This window comes from Lytechinus pictus, chromosome 3, assembly GCF_037042905.1.
Source record: "Lytechinus pictus isolate F3 Inbred chromosome 3, Lp3.0, whole genome shotgun sequence".
NCBI lineage: Eukaryota > Metazoa > Echinodermata > Echinoidea > Temnopleuroida > Toxopneustidae > Lytechinus > Lytechinus pictus.
The window spans coordinates 80,795,912-80,816,949 of NC_087247.1; the positions used below are offsets into that span (position 1 = coordinate 80,795,912).

General features: G+C 33.9%; 1 protein-coding gene across 7 annotated transcripts in view; it reads left to right on the plus strand.

Moving 5' to 3' along the window:
• LOC129256635 (leucine-rich repeat-containing protein 71-like) overlaps positions 1-21,038 on the plus strand; it is a 65,855-nt gene that overhangs the window by 26,840 nt on the left and 17,977 nt on the right. For 2 of the 7 annotated variants that reach the window (XM_064097794.1, XM_064097796.1), the window contains exons 5-10: positions 1,758-1,832; positions 2,709-2,777; positions 3,218-3,377; positions 8,301-8,480; positions 11,155-11,262; positions 18,194-18,260. In XM_064097794.1, the coding sequence (XP_063953864.1) occupies positions 1,758-1,832; positions 2,709-2,777; positions 3,218-3,377; positions 8,301-8,480; positions 11,155-11,262; positions 18,194-18,260 (659 nt within the window). Of the gene's footprint in view, positions 1-1,757; positions 1,833-2,708; positions 2,778-3,217; positions 3,378-8,300; positions 8,481-11,154; positions 11,263-12,332; positions 12,384-14,239; positions 14,294-18,193; positions 18,261-20,254; positions 20,279-21,038 lie in introns of all 7 variants that reach the window. The other 5 variants (XM_054894793.2, XM_064097793.1, XM_064097792.1 and 2 more) reach the window with 5 other exon arrangements.

The window sequence follows — 21,038 nt, forward strand, 5'->3', positions numbered from 1 at the left end:
AAAGATCTTCAAATATATGTATTTGTATTTGATGTAATTTGGTAACAGTTAGTGGTGTACTAATTATCTTATAATCTGTTTTAATTATAATCTATGACATTTATGAACATGGTTTTCACTGCTAAGCATTCTAAACACTTATCTGAAACAAGTATGGTACTTGAAATAGAAAATAATTAAATAGATACATTTTAAATGATGATGAATCACATAAAACATTAATCTGTGCACACTGGCAGATAATATGCAAATTAAGTGGTTTCAATTGGAACCAGTTGGGTAACTGGAGAATTTCCAATTGGAAACCAATTGGAAGTCATTTCCAGTTACCCAACTGGATCCAGTTAGGATTTCCAGTTACCCAACTGGTTCCACTTAGGATTTCCAGTTACCCAACTGGTTCCAATTAGAAATCATTTCCAGTTGGAAGTAATTTCCAGTTACCCAACTGGTTCCAGTTAGGATTTCCAGTTACCCAACTGGTTCCAGTTAGGGTTTCCAGTTACCCAACTGGTTCCAGTTAGAAATCATTTCCAGTTGGAAGTCATTTCCAGTTACCCAACTGGTTCCAGTTAGGATTTCCAGTTACCCAATTGGTTCCAGTTAGGATTTTAAGTTACCCAACTGGTTCCAGTTAGAAATCATTTCCAGTTGGAAGTCATTTCCAGTTACCCAACTGGTTCCAGTTAGGATTTCCAGTTACCCAACTGGTTCCAGTTAGAAATCATTTCCAGTTGGAAGTCATTTCCAGTTACCCAACTGGTTCCAGTTAGGATTTCCAGTTGCCCAACGGGTTCCAGTTAGGATTTCCAGTTGCCCAACTGGTTTCAATTGGTTTCAACTGGAAATTGTTATATTCCAGTTAAAACCAATTGAAACCAGTTGGAAATCCAACTGGTTTCAATTGGATTTTGGTCCTGGGATGCTGCCCTACTCTGACAGAAGGATCCAAGCAAGAGCAAAATTTGTCTGTTCTATCAAATTTGGCTTGGAAATAAAATCAACTTTGAAAATATTTTAAAACATCAATGTAGGTTGACATTTCATATTCTCTTTTTTTGTCACACGGCAGTATGGATAATAATGATAGTAATAATATGGTTCATAATCATTTATATAGCACAGCCACAAGTTGTGCTCAATAGTTAGTGAACCCCTCCACAAAATGCACTCATTCATGCCGAGTGTTGAATGTACATGTATAAAACAACACAACAGTGCTCTACGAGCCCATCAGAGAAAAACTTTATTGAATGTAATATTTTATCACCAACTTCACAATTGAATATCATCTAAAACGTGGCAGAACTTTAATACTTTATTTTTTGGTGGGGTTCACTAACTTTGGGGCACCACTGTACTCTACTGTATTTGATACTTGGTATCATATCATTACCCCGACTGTAACTGAGCCGCCATATATGCGCTATAGCATTCAAGGAATACATGTAAATCCTACCGGGTACCCATTTACCTCACCTGGATCAAGTGCAGCACAATGTGGGTAAATTTCTTGCCGAAAGATAACACACCATGGCTTGGATTCAAACCCATGTCCCTATGATTGAAAGACAAGAGTTATAACCACTAGACCACGATGCCCCGGATGTGGGTTCACCAATTATAACCATTACAAACAATTGATTACTAACCTTTGAAGAAAAGATATAGGTATAATCATCGAATTGTCTAAAATAAATTCATTTCTTTTTCAATGCATGTAAATTTAACTTTCATTTTTTTCTTGTCCAATATAGCTTATGGAACACTAGCTTGACAGAAAAAACATTAAAGGAATTGTCATCGTTCTTGCCTCAATGTCAGAATCTAAAGTAAGTATTTCTGTTTCTGTTTATGGTAACTCCCGTAGGAACTCGGCAGTGGACAGTGTTTTGCTGGTAAACGCCAAGCTGGCATATAACCAATTACTGATGAAACATTTTACGTCTAGGTTAATCAGTCATAGTGGCTGATGTTATAGACGACAGATATCACTCTCTGGCCTCTTTATCAAAGTGGAAACAACGGCAGAGTTAGGATTCAAACTCACAACCTTGCGATTATAAGTACAATGCTCTTACCACTGGACCACACAACCCGTATTAATGCATGAAGTAAAAGTGTTCAAAGTTAAATACAGTAATTTTGCTGTAATTAATAATTTTAAACATTATATCCTGGTTCTAATTTTGAAAAGAAAATTTATTTAATTGTTCAATATATGTCTTATATGCATGTTTAATTGTATTTAAGTGCAGATTAAATTAGTAAATTTTAGCTACATGTAAATGCTTATGAGGGGTATTGATGGATCACTCGTCATATTCTCCTGCACTTCAGCATTATCTTTTCTAAGAAATGTTGTTTGCCCAATTATCTACTAGAATATGCACTTACACTTAACTCTCAATTCATGTATGTTTATTTAATGAAAATTAAGCAATGACAGGATAATCTTCATCCCTGCCCCCCCCCCTCTCTCTCTGCCTCCCTTCCTTCATTTGGATGATGTACTCCCCTTTCTATGTATCTTTGTCTATCTTCTTGTTTGCTTGTATTCTCATCCTCTCTTCATTCTTCCATTCTTTCTCTGCTGAAATTCATGTCTGTCTTTGTCATTGATCTCATAACAGTTAATTGACTTGTGTTTATTTTGCTTTCTTCCACCATCTTTTAATAATATTTTCATTTATTATCTTTGATATAAGGAATGTGACAATCGAAGGTAATCCCATCCCTGAGGAGCCTTGGGCATGTCTCATTGGTGAAGACAGCATGTAAGTAATAGGCTTTGTTGCTTTTTCATCCTCAGTTATTGATTGTAAAAAATCATAAATCATCATTACTATGTAGTTCCTCTTTGATATATACATGTATGAAGTATTTGTTCATTTTGTGTTACCCTATATTTTTTTTTTTATGAAGTTGATTCTGATCTGTTTGCTTCCTTCAATTCCATGAGTCCAACTCTTGCCACATCAAAAAAGTAGTAACAAGAGAGACATTGAGTATAAAACCCTGCTTCCAAAGTGATTACTGGATGCATTCTAATAATCCTGTGGTATCTACAGTGTACCAGTCAGTGGTTATACATTTGAAGAAGGTGTTATGGAGGTCTTTGCCTGCTATAAACAGATTAATCATGTTATCATACAAATCAAAACATTTATTTGAATATTTGTTTTTAACTTAAAACTCTTGCTCTTCTTGTGGACAGAATCGTGAACTTATCATTGCGACATAACAACATCTCTGAGAAAGGAGCTAAGGCGCTAGGTCAGGCCATCTCAAATGAGAAGACTTGCAATAAAAACTTACTCTCTCTCAACCTAAGCAATAACAAGCTTGGGGAAGCTGGTGCAATAGCTCTTTTGGATGTAAGTATAAACTTTTATCAACTACAACAAACAGTATCAGACTCTGGCTTGCTCTCTCTCTCTTCAGAGACAATTCTGCTATTATTGAAAGTATCCATATAGGTGTATATGATTAGATAACATTACATTACAGAGATGCCAACCCTCCCGATTTCATCGGGAGGCTCCCAAAAATTCATCCCAACTCCTGCCCTTACGATTACCATCCTTATCCTCCCGAAATTACGATTTTTTTGCATTGATCAAATTGGATTGGAAGTACATGTATCGTCTGCTAACTTTAGCATGTAGTAACTCCATTACGTTCGCTGCTACTAAATTCTGTGTGAAAGGCAGACAAATAAGGAGCAGCGAAAAGCTGGTGCATGTGATATGCCCAATGGGAATCCACTGTGCACCAGGCCGTTAGGCCCGGCTAGCTTCGTGAGGCGTGTGCGCTCGCGGCCACTAGATATGTCGAGTAGTGCGGTGGAATATCGGTGTGTGATTTCGGCGTATTGATGGGTTGATATTGACACGAAATGGCGGAAAATCAAGAAAAGAAGACCAAGAAATGGTCTCAGAAGTATAGGACTGAATACAGTCTCCAGTACCTGTGTATTCGGAAGTCGGAAAGAGGAATTTACCATGCATTTTGCACAATTTGCAGCGTGGACATTTCAGTTGAGCACGGAGGTCGTGATGATATTCGGAAGCACGTAGGGAGCAAACGGCATACGGACATTGCGAAGACGAGATCTTCGAGCTCCACTAGTAGTAGTACCCTGTTGACTTATTTCACCAAGCAAGGGACCAGCGAGGAGGAAGACGTTACCCGCGCTTTAATAATAATAAAGAGGATAATTCCTCATTATTATTGTTGAACAAGTACTTTTCTTCTATTGTCCCCTCATTTTTTTTACATGTAAAAATGCATATTTGATATTTTTCTTTAATTTATATGTTAAAAAAGTTGGAACAATGTTTTTTTTTAAACATGTGAAATGCTCAAAAATAAGGGTCAAATTGCACCAGAGAGCATCTAGAAACCCAGAGCTTCCAGGGCCCTAAGGCGGGCCCCGGCTGGACCCCGGTCGCAAGGGTCGAGCGCTCCGCGCTCGAGATGTGCGCTACGCGCACATAATTTGGTGTCGGTTGCAAATCCTCCCTAATTTTGATTTCCAAAAGTTGGCATCTCTGACATTACATTTATTTATTTCCATTCAAAAAATGATATGATCGAAGTAACAGTGTAAATACATGTTCAAAATAATACATACTCAAAATAATACGTACTGAAGATTAATTAACTGAACGGAGGTACTTGCCAAGAAAAGCAGAGCTTGTAAAAAAGGCAAGTCCCTAAACTTAGTTCCAATACTAATTAACATATAACCTATATACAAGAGACGGACGGAAAACAAACTTGAAATACATAATCTACAAAATACCAAAATAGAGCGAATAAGCAACAACAACAAATGGAAAGTAATTTAGATAATAATTGTAATGATAATTAAGATAATAATGATAAAATTTTAAGTAGACATTATAAGAGTAGAAAAGGGAGACAAAGGAAAGAGGGAGCGAGAAAAGGGTGGTGCAAATAAAACTGAAAATGAAAAGAGGAACATGGCAGGTACACAGGTCATTAGGCACTGTAGTGACATTATTTAGAATATATAATATTTGACAAATTTATTGATATTTAAAGATTAGATTTAAATACTTTTAGTTACAGGTATATGTTAGCTTGACTTTTTGGTGTGGAGTATTGACAAATTAGCATCTTTTTAAGTTTGCGCTTGAAAATATTAATGCTTGGTGATTCTTTAAAGTCATTGGGCAGTGAATTCCAATACACTGGTCCAAAAAAGACGAAAGAGTTTTTGCTAATAGAGTACGGGTTGGGGGTAGGTGATAACAATTACGTTGTCTCGTTGGATAATCATGTATGGAGGAGTTTTTATAGAACATATTTGACAAAATTGTGGGGAGATCATCTTTACTTAGTTTATACTATACATAAATTGGGTGAGTTGGAAAAGTTATAAATCATTCACTTTTAAAATATTATTTTGGAAAAAAGGACATCTGTGTGTGATCTGAAATGAGTTTGAAAAATTATTCTAAGGGCCTTCTTCTGACGTTTGTATTGTAATAGAACTTAGAAGGCCTGAGAGCCTACGACTTCGAGCTCCAATACTCGGCCGAAGAAATCGGTAAAATGCTCGCTACAAACAACATCATTCCTCGTGAATTTGGAGGAAGGCTTGTTGTATTTCTCCACCTTTAGTGCAGCCACCCATTTTTAGAGATTTCTGGCTTCTTCTGCGGGTCGGGAATTCGGCAAAAGCTGCATTTTGTGCCCTTTTCTGACCGATTTTAAGCTAGCAATTACAGGCGCGCGCCGGGGTCAGACACCGAGTTGTCCGTTACTGATTTCACAACCCCCCACGGGGATATAGGGAGTATGAGCAAAATGGCGACCTCCACAGGTCTTTTGAATATCAAAATATTGATAACTTTGACTTGGCATATCATGGAAAATAAGAAACAGTTCTGCATCATTTTACTTTTATTTTAATCAGTGAAATGTAATCGGCTTATGACCAGATAATAAATATATCCTTTCATTTTCCTTTAAGGTGAACAACTCTTGTTTTTCCTAGCTGTGACTCTAAAATGAATAAATCCAGTTAGTGTGCTAAAGTAAAGATATTTGTTTAGTTTTCTGTCTCTTTTTCTCTCCCCTACTTTCTCACCTCCTAGCTGCATATATTGTCACACAGCTGGCAGAAGGGCGCACACACTAAATCCCATCTAACCTATGAAATATTAACTTATTTGAGACCAAACTTAAATGAGTGAGTAAAGGGATAAAATGGAAATGCATAGTAAATTTGGTTTGAAATAAGCAGATATTTTATAGGTTATATGGGATTTAGTGCATGTGCCCTTCTGCTTGGCAGGAAATTGCACCCTTCTGCCAGCCGTGCAACGAATTGTAAATATGCTGAATAAAGTGTATTTGCTTGAAAATTGGCTCTGTCTGTCTTTCTCTCTGTCTCTCCTCAATCATTTTAGTTTAGATAATAAAAATTGTAGCATTCTAAACCCTGTTATAGTAGACGAAGGGCACCAATATTCTCCATTCTGAATTTCATTTCATTTTATGTTTGTACATGTATCTTCTGTAGATAGGTTATCAAATTTTCCTTTAAAATGAAACAAATTGAAAGTGCACTGAGTTCCAAAATAGAACCTCTTTATAATACCTGAAATCAAATTATTGTTGATAATCTTCTTAAGAATCACCTTAGAAGAAATAAGTAAAAGTTTTCATGAAACAAGTCCATTACTTTTTAAATGGTATTGCCTAGAGGATACACAAATTGTCTGTAAGAATAGTTCAAGGGTACTTGCATCCCGGGGTAGTTGTGTATCTGACTAATAAGTTCCAGTGTCATTTTCTATTCATTGCATCTTTCCCTAGAGTGAAGGTAAGAAGTGAGTTGTTGACTTTGCATGCCTAGTCGAATAAGCAGTTTAAAGGGTAATGTTGCATCTTCTGTCAATCTGAATCTATCATATAATGTATAATAATATAATCCTATAAATCCTATAAATAGTATATGTGTAATGAAAATCATAGAGTAATCATGACAATAAGTGATATATTCAGAAAATAACATAACACATTTTTTTTTTTTATAACTGCACACTATCTTTCACCCTTCTTATTTTCGAGGGATTTTACTCCCATCATACCTTTGTGTGATATATCAAATAAATAATATGAATGCATGGCAGATAAACTCCCCATGGGGTTACCTTGGAATTATAATTTCTGCTATTTTGCACAGCAAATCAGCTTATTTTCCATTTCGCAGGGATGTTAGTTTTGAGAGACAATTAGAAATTCTGAGTTTCTTAACACCTTTTTTCCCATAGGAAATATTTGTGTGTGTATGTATCATATATATTCTCTCAAGGAATTTTGCATCTAAGTGTCATCTCTGACAATGTTTGATAGCAGAATATGCAATCCATCTATTTATTTGTTGCTTTCTTTCCCTGTCTCTCTCTATCGCATTTGTGGAAGTGTCATGATGTAGTGGTTCGGATTCTCCCCTTGCAATTAGAGGGTTGTGTGTTCAAATCCCACCACGGCCTAGCATCCTTTGGCAAGGCATCAATCCACAATTTTCCACTCTCCACTCAGATGTTAAATGGGTACCCAGTAGGATGAGAAAGCCTATGTTGTATGCCTAGGAAATGAGTCTTGAAAATCTTGTGGAACGCTCCCCAGAGAGTGGGAAAAGAACATACATTGTTTGCAGGCATGCCAGGATCTGATGAACGGGGTAACAATACTTGATAAGTTCTATTATTATTATTATTTACTCTTTTACTCCCTGCATGGTACTGGAGGAGAGTGAGCAAAAGAGAGGGGGGTGGTGAGGAAGCAGATAAGGTACACTCTATATATCTATGCAGCAATTAAAATATAAACAAAAGGTATGATTTCATTTTAATGTTAGTGAAATATTAATTTTATCTTTCATTTTCATGAAAGTGTTGTAGCCCAGTGGATTAGTCTTTGGACTTTGAAACAGAGGGTCATGGGTTCAAATCCCAGCCATGGCATAATTTCTTTCGGCAAGAAATTTATCCACATTGTGCCGCACTCGACCCAGGTGAGGTGAATGGGTAGCCGGTAGGAAGAAATTCCTTGAATGCTCGAGCGCCAGATCACGGTAGCTGTGCTAAAGCCGGGGTAATAATAATAGCAGGGCCCGCCGGGAGAACAGTTTTCGGAACTGAAGTGGCTACCCTGGGTAAATATGCCTTTATTATTATTATTTCATCTGGAATATGTTGCAGATACTAGTAGATGATTTTGTTCATATCCAACCAAAAACACTTTTCATTTATTTTCAGGGTTTAAGAATGAACCGAGTGCTTCTATCATTGTCACTGGCTAGTAATGAACTGACAGACAAGGCAGCTATATATGCAGGTGAAATCTTCTCAAGATTTCCTCTCACACATACTGAAGTGGTAGAAAGACGTAAAGCACTCAGTGATAAAGGCTCACCAGAGAGAGGAAGTGGCAAGTCGGTAAGTCAATCAATGGACAGTTATTTTCACTTTAATACTCAATCAGTCAATCAGATGCTAGGATTACAGTAAGTTATAATAATACTCATTAAAAATCACAGAATATTTGTTTAATGAAATGCTCCCCTGGACATCATCGAAGAAGATTAGAAATAAATTGATGGTGCTAAATTAAAATGGAAATGATTAGGCTAATTAAAGGCTTATTCAAAACAATAGATTGGTTGAAGGCTTGGAATATCAGTTTTAACTCAATTTCTGTTTGTAATGATAGGATGATTAGTATTTGTAGGACTTTCCAATTACTTACTGATACTATGATTTGATGTGCGTTGCATTGTGGATTAGAGGTTCTTGTTTTCATCTTTCAAAAAGAGTATCATGGGTTGGAATCCCAGCCGTGGCATGTTTTCCATCAAGAGATTGTGCCACACTCAATTTATGTGAAGTGAATGGGTACCAGATTTGATAGATATCTTGAATGCACTTAGTGCTAAACTTGTTGTGCTCTTTATCTTCTGAAAATCTGTTATACAGTTCATCCCAGAAAAAATGATCCTGAGAATTATCTATGATTTATCATTACTTAATCATAAAAACAATAGACAAATTACCTATCATTGTAAAGCTTAGAGTCTCTTCGTTCACCTGGGCCCCGTATTACAAAGAGTTACGTTTGATCCAATCGATCTCAACTGTTTGGAAATCCATCCATTCCATAATTTTTTTCTACAGGAAATTTGTACAATCTCCTTAGTAAAAAAAGAGAATCACATGAATCTCCAAGAGAATGATGAATGTATGAATATACATCATATCTAGAAACTATTTTGAACAAATTTGCATGTTAGATGTTGACATTGCTGGCCATCCATAGTTGTGATTGATAAGATCAATCATAACTCTTAAAGACAGGACCCTGGGGGATGTTTCACAGAGATTTAAGTATAAGTCGCACTTAAATGCCGACGCGCACATGATATGCAACACACAATCTGATTGATGGATATGCGGTAGAGCGCATGATCTGACCAATGTGGTGATGTCTTCTATACCGTATGCAACTGGGAATTTAAGGACGTTCCACAGTTAAAGTGAAATCCATGTCATTTTCACCAAACTTTGCACATAGATACTTTAGAACCTTAATATTCGAAATATGCAAAAATTAACATAGGTCCATGTGCTTGATTTTTTGCTATAGAGCTTCAAAGTTCACCCAAATTGATGTTCTTAAGAATTGCGCATTCAAAAGAATTTGGCATTTTTAGACCGCCCAAGATTACTACAATGAAATGAAAAAGTCATCAAATTTCGCAAGAGAGGTAATAATTGTATCGTTAGAATGGAGAATCTATTAATAGTGCTATTTGTTTAAAATTTTAAGTTTAACAGCACTGTCAGTTCTTAAAAATGGCGTAAAAGATAACAAAATCCCAATCTAAAAAATGTAAAATTTCAGTAACAAACTACAAACGTACAATAAATGCTGCACTTTATTCAAAATCCATGTCATTTTCACCAAAATTTGCAGAGTTGTAGAGGAAGGTATATCTAAGAGGTACAAACATTAAAAAATAGGGGTTCATGTGCTTGTTTTTAAACTATCAGCATTTTTTTTAGAGCAAATGTGCTTTTTAAAACACCAAAAATGGGCCGAATGCTTAGTATCTATGTGAAGAAAAAATCAAAACCACTCTACCATTTATTCAAACTCGGGCTAATATTCGTGATTCTTGGCAGCACTGCAGAGTAAAGTATTTTGAAATTGTAGAGAATATTTTTTTGAATGGTCCATGGAATAATTCATTTTTTTAGCTTCATGAAATAACGCATCGGATCTGCAGTTAAAATGCAGAAGATGAGAAAAATCAGCTCACACCCGCAGCTAATTAATCACCTGTTCATCCATTGTGACGTCAGCGCGCAGAGTGTAAACTATGCGCAGATCATAATGCGCACAAATATAACTGTGGAACGTCCTTAAGTGCGACTCTAAGTCACAGTTAAATGTTTGTGAATCACCCACTGGTCTAATTCATATTATTCATACACAAGTCAGTAGAACAATTTAAAAAAAGGATATCTAACACTCTTTGGAAGGCGTTATCTGAATTTCATAATTAAAATCACATGTCAGGTAAATTCAATATAGATCTGCTCATTAAATACCTCAATCACAGACAAGGTTCTGTTTATATAATATAATTCTTTAATCTCAATAAGTTTTTAAATGAAAATGTTTTACAGGCTAGCTTTGGGACTTACTTTTTCTGACATCAGCCATGAATAAAGTTTTTTGTTAACCGTGCGATAGCTATGGTAAGGAATCTGTAAAAGCAAGATTGTTGAAATAATTGAAATACAAGCATTATTTCAAACAATCAAAACTTTCTCAATATTTCTTGACCATTTTCTGTAATTTATGTATCAAATAAAAGAGCAGATTCTTAGCATTTAAGACAAGTGGTTTTTATTTTCAAATTCAGATTACCTGCTAAGTGACTTTTAGTATCCTTTCTGTGAATTGTTTATACTCATTCCTGAATGAAGAAGTTATCAGATAATAGAGGTGACTCAAAGCTTTGTGATAATTCTTGGTTTCATTTTTTCTGAGATGCACTGTATAAATCTAGCTTAGATGATCATGATTGGTATATAATTGTTTGTGTAGCCACCCCCTTCCAGAAGAGCCGAGTCTAAAGACAGACCAGGGAGTGTGAAGAGCGGTAGCCATCTTGATAAAACAGATAAAAAGAGAGATAAATCGTCAAAAAGAAAGGTAAACCTCTCCTTCATTTTTTCCTATTCACTTTTAACTTGCAAGTGATGCATTTAATTTACAAACTCCTATTATAACGTACATATATAAAAGTGATTTTATTGAGAGGGTGGGGCTCCTTTCTCCCTTTAGAAAGGCATTACAGAAAAAATAATATTGTTATAATCAGTAGTGAAATTTGATAATTTTTTTGATATTGGATTACTTATTTTTATCTTGGTTGAAGAAAGATTACATTGTATTTCATTCATCTTGAGTCAAATTAAGGTTTAACTTTCAGAAAAGCAAGGGAGTTTAGCTAGATTTTGACTGAAATATTAGTTTGCTTTTTGATTACTTTGAAATGCGATGCTTACTTGTACATGTACAGTATGTTTCTTGTAATTGAAAAGATATAAGCAACACTAAGTGATGTTGATATGTGAGTATGTCTGAATAAACAAACATTTTAAAAGAACTGTCGCTGAGCATTGATTTGCAGTTATAATTCATTTCCATTTACCATCAAAATTTCCCTGGAGAGCATTAAGTGTTTTGGGAAATTCTCAATTTTAAAAGCTAGCTTGTTTGGGGGAGAGGAACTAAGTGATGGTAGCTGTATATTGGAAAAAATAATGAAAAAATTATATAGGGGCCAGAAGGGTGTTAATCTATATTAGTTACCAAAAGATGTCAAATGATATACCAATCCTGTTATAAGTAAGTCAATTCAAATAAATCATCAAAGTCAAGTATGATAAATTATGAATAATTTTTTTTTGTGAAAATTCAAGTATGACTGTAGGCTGACATTTCTTTAAAAATATATATATCTAGAATCATTTAATCTATACTTTGCTATGATTATCATACATTCTCATTTAACATGCTTCTAGGTAGAGTTAATAAGAATTGAATACATGTAAATGCTCAATATTTGTTAATTTTGTCATCAATTTTTATTGTTATGGTAAGTGTTAAACCTTGCATTGAGTATAGTAGCTGACATCTATTAATCCTCAGTGTATAGGACTGGCCCATTGTAGAGTCATGTATTACTTTATTTGAATGTGATGTTTTCTTTTGAACAGGAGATTGTAAAAATAAAAGAAGAAACAAAAACTTCAAAGGGAGGCCATTTGGTAATGAATTGTCTCTTCACAATGGGAATATCATCGGTGCTTTGTTATCATTTCAGCTGATTAATGCATGTTGAAACAATAATATGAAATATGTTGCAGCATTCATTGGGTTTTGTGGGTTTTATTTATTTGTATATAACCTTTTGATTATTCATTTATTTGTGTCTTTCAGTGGGGTGCATCAAAAAACTTTTTGTCTTTTAATTGCAAAATACAAAAAGAGTTTGAGGCAAAACTAATTGATCACAGTCCCTTTTTCTCTCTTCCTATTCTTTTGTTGTTCTAATGTATATGGTATTATCAATATGTGTACAGTATGTATTATCTACATGTAGCTAAATGTTTTCTGCCCATTGAATCCATTATCATTCTAACTTTCTCTCTTTCTTCAATCAAATTTCATCCTAAATAACAAATGTCAATTACTTCTTCCATCACATTAATATGACAACATAATTTCTGAGAGAAAAAACTAATAATATCCAACTAAGGCTTCGAATTCATCTTGATCCGATCAACCTCTGATATGGAAAGCTATAGCAACACATCAAAAAATGCACTGCTGAGTAATGTCAACATTATTATTATTAATAGCAAATTAAGATGAATTAAAAGGGCATGTGAATTCTAGGTGATGATGTTGCTTGTTTTCTATAGTTGAGATTGATTGAATCAGTCACACTCCTTTCCTTTGTTAGACGGGACACAGATCTATGACAAGTTATTGCAGATTTGATCTTGATTTTCCTAGGAGCTCTCTTCCATTGCTGATTGGACAATTTTTCTTTCAGACTAATACCTTGTCTGTATTTTCGTATGAAGAACAAGATTTTTAATGATTTATTTAAATAGTAGTACATCATTGTGAAACATGCTCTCACCCTTTCAGAATCAGTTGCTAATTCCAATGGATATCACTATCAATCACCAGTGGTGATAGATCACTGGTTATAAATGGGCAGATCACAAGTGATACAGTGCGCTGTATCACTTGGATGTATATATATATATATATATATATACAATGTATATATATATATATATATATATATATATACATCCAAGTGATACAGCGCACTGTAACATGTATATACAGTATGTCACAATGTTGCCCAAAACCGCCCTGTTACAAATTACAGGTGGTGATAACGTTGATGTCTGAAAGACAGATGGGCACTGGTGGTTGATATCAGTCGCCAGAGATGATAAGGTATACAAGTACTCATTAATTGTGGATGTTACAATGACAAACACATGAGCTGTTTCTGTGGGACTTGCCTGATGATACCAAAGTTCCATACTATATCCTGCTTCCATGGCAAACCCCACAGTAATCTTATGAGATCTCGTGGTTCACAGGATCATGGTGATGCATGCACTATCATTTCTAGAGTTTGTTGTGAAGATGAAGAGACTGATAAATCTTATGCTGGTCACTAAAATATGAGCTGAAAATAAAACATAATATACATGTATTATAAGTCAATGGGAGACTTGGAATTCTTTTATAACTGAAAATACATATAGGGCCTAGTGAAAGTTAGGAAATTGTGTCTGAAATTGTCTTTAGGAAAGATAGTATCTTATAGTACTACATTAATTATTTCATATTTACTGTGCATTGTGGAATTCAATGAAAAAAAATGCATATGAAATACACATGCAGATGATTACAGTAGAATAAAAGTAAGATGGTTGACTGAAGTGGATATTATGGAATAAGGAAATCAATTAAAACATGGACTAATATACTATTGATTAGATTGTTTTTCAGTGGTGTATCATATCTGAGAGTGTATCATGGTTATAACTATGCTTAATTGTATCTGAATGTGCAATAATATTTATCTATACAGGATGGCAAGAAAGAAAAGGAAGAAGAGAAGACAAAAACAAGCAGATCATCCATGGTAACATCATTCAACCTTTGACCCTTGACCCTGGATGTTTAGGGGTTGTATAAACCTACTAACCTCACAACACTGATTCCTTCTTACACAACCCAAAGGATCACAATACTGTGTATTTCATCCTGATATTTGCAGATTATTGGACACCAATTAGAGATCACCATAATTAGCCCCGGGGAAGGGGGGCACTTCCATTGACGAGTGGATACCATGCGCGACCAAAGAAACATGTTAAAAGGAGCTCTTTTCAAGATAGGGCATGTTACGTACATAACGTAATAAGGGTGTCAAAAACACTAAAATAACGAAAAAAGGTTATATATTTCGCAAAGAAAATTATGTGTTTACGGTCCAATTTGTGAGGGTATTTTATAAAGGATGTAATTTTTGTCCCAACACTACGTGTTTAGGGTCCGATTTGAGGGAGGTGTGGTAGGTGGGGCGTTCAACCCAATGTAACTAAAGGTAAAGCCGACGTCTGTGACATATAACAATTAAAATATTGTTGTATTTGTTTATGTGATAAATTCAGGGAATACTTGTCGAGGGTACCATTTTATTTCCAATACTTGTTAAGGGTAGGGTTTCACTAACACGCCAATACTTGTTAAGGGGTGCGTTTTCAGAATATGGAAATTACTTGTTTAGGGTGCTTTTCAAAACCCCATGGTCACGCGCATGGCCGGTATCCACTTGTCAATGGAAGTGCCCCCCCCCCCCCCTGGATTAATTAGTTACATCCATCCACATAATGTCACCTAATTCTGAATTCTGAGATTCCTCAACACAATAGTTCCGTTCACATATGAACAATAATATGACCTCATAGCTTTACCAACACTGAGTCTATCCAAACTAGTTCATCCTGATATGGCAGATAACTTACTCTAAAATAAAAATAAAAACTTCTTTGTCACATGAACATTGCCAATATTTCTTTCAATACTTATTTCATCCACAAGTATGACCAATTGCTATACACCTCTAGGCTGTGCTGCACCAGCCCGAGTTTGTTCAATCTTGAGATTTTAGTCCGATCAGCCCTCTTCGTGATTAATCTTGAGATTCAAGAAACCCCATCTCCACCAGCGCGAGAAGAGCAGTTTGTGCTCGAGCGAGGCATCGATGCATTATGGTCTGACGTTGTGAATAAATAATCCAGAGTCGAATCTCTAGTGCGTCTGCACCTGCAAATTACCGGGATGATTCGTAAATAGCGTGCTATATTTTGCAAATAATTCTAAGTTGACTTTAATAGCTGGAGATTAATCCAGCAAACTATCGCAATGATTGCGGCTCCATTACAAATAATCTTGAGATTGTTCAGATCGCGATAATTTCACGGATCAGAAGTAGCGTGATTAGTGAAAACCCTGGCTAGTGCAGACGGCCCTACTGTATGACACTAGTACCATATAGCTGATCCTGTACACGTCTGAGATTCTACAACACTGGTTCCTTCTGTGCATGGTATTAGATCTTTAGACAGTACATATACATTATCTAGTTCATCCTCCAAAAGCACTCTATACACCCACTCTACAAACATGTATTATGAAATATGATGGCATATTCAGCTTTGTTTCCATTTTTTTTTTTTAAATTAAAAGGACTATTTGATAAATGAATGACTTGTTGTTTTCATATGCGTGATAAAATTGTTTGGAAATATTTCAGAAAGAAAGGAATGCATGTATATACATCATATAGCGGTTTCCAAGGTATGGTGACTAAATTATTGTGAGAACTTCATAGGTTTAGATCCACCAGAATGTTCATACTTTAGGTTTATATTCATCCATAATTTCAAGCCATCATTTGTATTATTTGATGAATACGATGAATACATTGACGATACTATTATTCAAAATATCATTGCAGAGATGCTTCAGGTTATTTATTCTGTTTTCTGCATTGTGCTTCAGTAGTATTGCAAATAGCACTTTAATTTATCAAGTCTTTTGCCCATGTGAGGTAGTAGTAAAGGCAAAAATGGTGAAGAAAGTTTTTAAAATGTTTTCTATTTCATTGCACTATGCATAATGTATCTTACAACACACCAAAAAGAACTCATGCAGAACTATAAGAGTTATGCAGTGTTTCTGTTATGATTTTTTATCTTCAATTACTAGTATTTGATAACGTTTTTTAAAGTTGTTTTATTCAGATGACTTCGCATTTGTTTTCGATTTTCTTATTTGTTTCACATCATATTGAACTACTATAAGCTGCATGCAAGAACGGGATGCAAAATGCATTCATTATGTTTTACTTATAAATGATTCAATACAGGGTTCATATTTCCATATTTACTCACACACTTATGTATTACTTTTATTTATTCATGTTTTGCTGTTTTGGAGGAAGGAAATTTATCTTGCATAAATTTTGTCATTCTGCAAGACATGAATTTTAATTGTACTGTTTGATAACAAACTGTTATTTTGTTACGACTCATGTAGATTCAGTCAAGGAGAATAGTTGTTACCTAAATGACATACCTTGATAGAGATATGTTTTATGTATTTAAAAAATTAGATTTATTTAGTGTTTTTTCTGAAGCTGATTTTAATCTAATATTATAATGAAGGTAATATACATCATCAGAAAAGACAAGTCAACTTAATTATATTAACTACAAATACAGTTTGAGCAAGTTTATAATATGCATGAAACCAATGTCTACTCATGGTTGCTCAACAGAAAGAAGTAACTATTTCTTCTTGGGATAAAAATGCACCCCATTTCATGAAATAACACAAAAATTGCATTGCTCTAGTGCATTATTAACCAAAATTTGGTTGTATGTGATGTATTGTATCAGTCTATTAATATGCAGATGTAGAAAACTATTTGTTTTACAGGAAATCCTCAGTTGCATGTTTTTTACATTCATTTTTCTTTATTCTTCTCCTGTATTATGTGCTTTTTCATTTTCTCCCAATCAGCATCATTCACTGTCTAATATTAATTCATCTTTTTGAAACATGCATGGTTTTAATTGCTTCATTTATTTGACAAAGTTCTAACATAATATTATTTTCTCATTCTATTCTTCTGAAGGCTTCATACAGTGTAAGTACCTTCTATGTAGCCCCAAAATATCACAGCTTGCATCAATTTACCTCTTGCAATAAATCAAATAAATCCAAAGTGTTACAGTCCATGCCACGTACTGCCATCTAACAATACTTTCTGGAAAATATATATATATATGTATATATATTTTTTAAACAATTTGAAGTTGTTATTCAGTTAGTTTATTTATCAGATGAGCTATTTATTTCAGTGAGTCTCATGCTTTATGTACCTTTGACTAGGGCCTTTGGAAAATGAGTATCATAATGTTAAAAGTTAGAAATTCACTGTCAGTAATATTGGTTGGAAGTATTTAGACTCAATATTTAACATGGACTTTTACTTTATGAGGAGGTGACTATGTAATTGTGCATGTTGATGGCTTTGGAGAATTGGCAAAAGAATAAATTTATACTTTCATCTTGTTTCAAATTCATGAAATAAACAGGTGCCCCCTCCAAATATTTGACCAAAACTTGGAACTTGAACTCTCACTCTCTTTCTCTGTCTCTCTCTCTCTCTCTCTCTCTCTTGTTCCCTTTCTCGTTGATTTCATGATTTATCTGAATGTACCCATTTTAATACACAAAACGGGTGGGGAGATATACTTAAATTTAAGTATTCAGCTAAAACTGAGTAGGAAATGAAAAGTGTTTTACCAATAAGAGATAAACTATTCATGATAAACATGCTCATGATTGGACCATGGTGTATAACATATTTATGTATTTATGTCATCTAATGTAAAAAGAATCATAGTCCTTATGAATACATTTTGTTGTAAAATAAATGTTGATGATATGCTTGTTTCCTTCATTACAGGATAGCAAGAAAGATAAAGAAGAAACACAGAAAGGAGGGACAAAGAAAGATGACAAATGGAAGAAAGGTATGAAACAATTATTTCTATTATAAAACATAGTTGATCAAATTTTTGCAAAATGTTTTGTTTAGTTGACTTTTAAGTTTCTTTTCCTTAGTTTACCTATGTAATCAGTCAGATGTTGATATTTCCCTCTTTAAAAAATTCAAAATTGTGAATTTTGTCTTGTAGCAGTCACATAGCCCCCATCCCTGTTCTTTTAGCATGAAATATGTAAAAGTGTCCATGAAGTGTAATTTTTAATTGTGTCACAATCCTTTGTGTATTAAAGAGAGAAAAAAAAAATTTGATCATGTCATTGCATGACAATGTTGTGGTTGTTGGGGTTTGTGTTTTGTTTTCAAACAAGTATTATGAAGTTCTTAGCAGAATAGAAAGTTCATAAAGCTATTAAAAAAAATGCTTTGAGAAAGTGAAATGCATATAATTTTTTAATTCAAACAATGAAATTATATTTATATTTTTCTGTGTATGTTATTAAATTGTGATGAATTATATGTGTTTTCCCCACTTTATGTAAATAAACAGCAAATTTTCCCCTCTATTTATGATTTTTTATTACTTGTTGAATTCTTTGGGCAAGTGAGCTACTACTTTACCTTAGCTAATCAAGTTTTATTTTTTCAGTTAACATTCATTCAATTTTCCTTGCTTACATTCTTTAGTACTTATGCTTGTGAATATTATTTAGACGAATGCTGAATGTTATTTCTGATTGAAAAAATGTTATAATTTTCTGATATTTCTTATTATTCTTTTAATGAACTGCTTGCATTATTTTCTTTCTCATTAAGTGCATTGTGATGAGACTTTCTTCTCAGTTTACTACTAATATTTGTGATCAGTGCTTACAATTGTATTTAGTACTTTTATTATGCATTTCTCCTGTGAAACTTTATTTGATATAAAATTTTCTGCCTTAGCTGCCTTTAGATAGATTTATAATTGTTATTAGTATAATAACAGAAAGAATTAGCAATTGGAACATGCTTAGTAAATTGTTGATGGATGAACTGAGTAATCCAGATAATCCTCTTCTTTCTTATTTTCTTTATTTCAATTGAAAGCTGTTACAGAAAGTAAGGCCACTGTTTTATGTTACAAAAATATATTCATTTAGATACACATTATGCATCACGATCCAATTTTCATAATTTGTTAATATTTCAGATTTTAAAATGAAAGATTTAATTTCAATTTTTAAAAAATATCTATCTTTGTCCATTGTCACAGCATCATGTCCAAGATAGGAACATATAGCCGGCCATTTTGATGCATTGAAATTAGAAGAAATGTCCATTTCATAGATTTAGTTTATCAGTCCTTCATACAATATTATATCATACTAACAGATCTGCTAGAAAATGCTAATCTCCGTCTCCCTTGCATATTTATTAGTATATTATAAAGGTTTACCGTTTCCCTTTTTCACTATTCAGAACCTTTACCACTCACTAACAATACTCCTTTTCTGCGAGTTATTCTGATTCTATAATTCCAAATCCTCAATTCATTATATTTTTTTTGCATTTATAATCAAAAGATGAGAAAGAAAGAGTCCTACCTAATTCAGTGACAAAATCAAACTTTTCCTGAGGAAATTAAAAAGAATAAAGGCATATTAAAGCATCATACAATGAACTTCCTGCTAGGTTTTTGCCAGATGTTATAGTATATCATAATAAGGTAGGTGTTTTTTTGGTAAAAACAAATATATAAATCATTGAATTTTAACTTGAAGTTGATTATTTTTCTCTTAAAATAGAAATGTAGAGAAGCTAGCATGAATTGACATTTCCCATTTTCCCTATTCCTTTTGTCAGCTCTGCTGCCACAGTAATTACTTTGTTTTCTGAAATTGAAGACTATTCAACATGCATATTATCAATGATATGACTGCAACATGAACTAAGAATGCAATTTTCTCATATCTTTGAAAGATTCTAATCAAAATCTGACTTATATGGCTTGTATGCATGTTTTACCCTTCCTTTTTATAGCTGGCTTTAAAATGTCCTTAACTGGTAATAGAATAGATCTTCTATATATACTTGATCACATTTCATGTGCAGTGAATATGCTTGTGCACTACCATCATCATTCAGCACCTTTCACATTGCACCCTCTATTAAATTGTGTTTTTACCCCTGTACGTAGTTTGATGCTGTAAGCATTGATCATGCTTAATGAATTGCCTCACATAATGGGAATTTCTGCTTTGCTCAGACTATAGGAAGTTAGAGAGTGAGCATTATGATATCCATTGTGTGAGGTTTATTTTAAAATGTCAGGGAAGGTTCAAACATGCAAACGCAGTTATTTTTGTTTATCTACACAAAGTCATGTAGATGTATATATTTCACATCCAGTTTTATCTACATTCTGAAATATCATTATGAGGTTATTTTGAATCATATTATCAATTATATATTTTCATTTCTGTTGGTCATGTGTGTTACCATAATCATATATTAATTATTATTACACCCCTTCCCCTTACCTATACAATTCTGTATTCATTAGAGGGAAGACATGACAGGGTTAATAACTTGTAATTAAAAGGTTTTTGAAACCTGTATAGGAGCAAGAAAACAGAACGCTATACATGTACTTTGCTTTTGATTTGACCACCAGAACTTGATTCAATTTCCACTCAGATATTTTAAATCTAAAATCCAGTAGATATTATATCCCATCTTTGAGAGAAAGATAAGTTTTATTCATTACATTATAACATAATCATGCAAACTGACATTTTGATGAGATAATTTGTCGTTATTCATT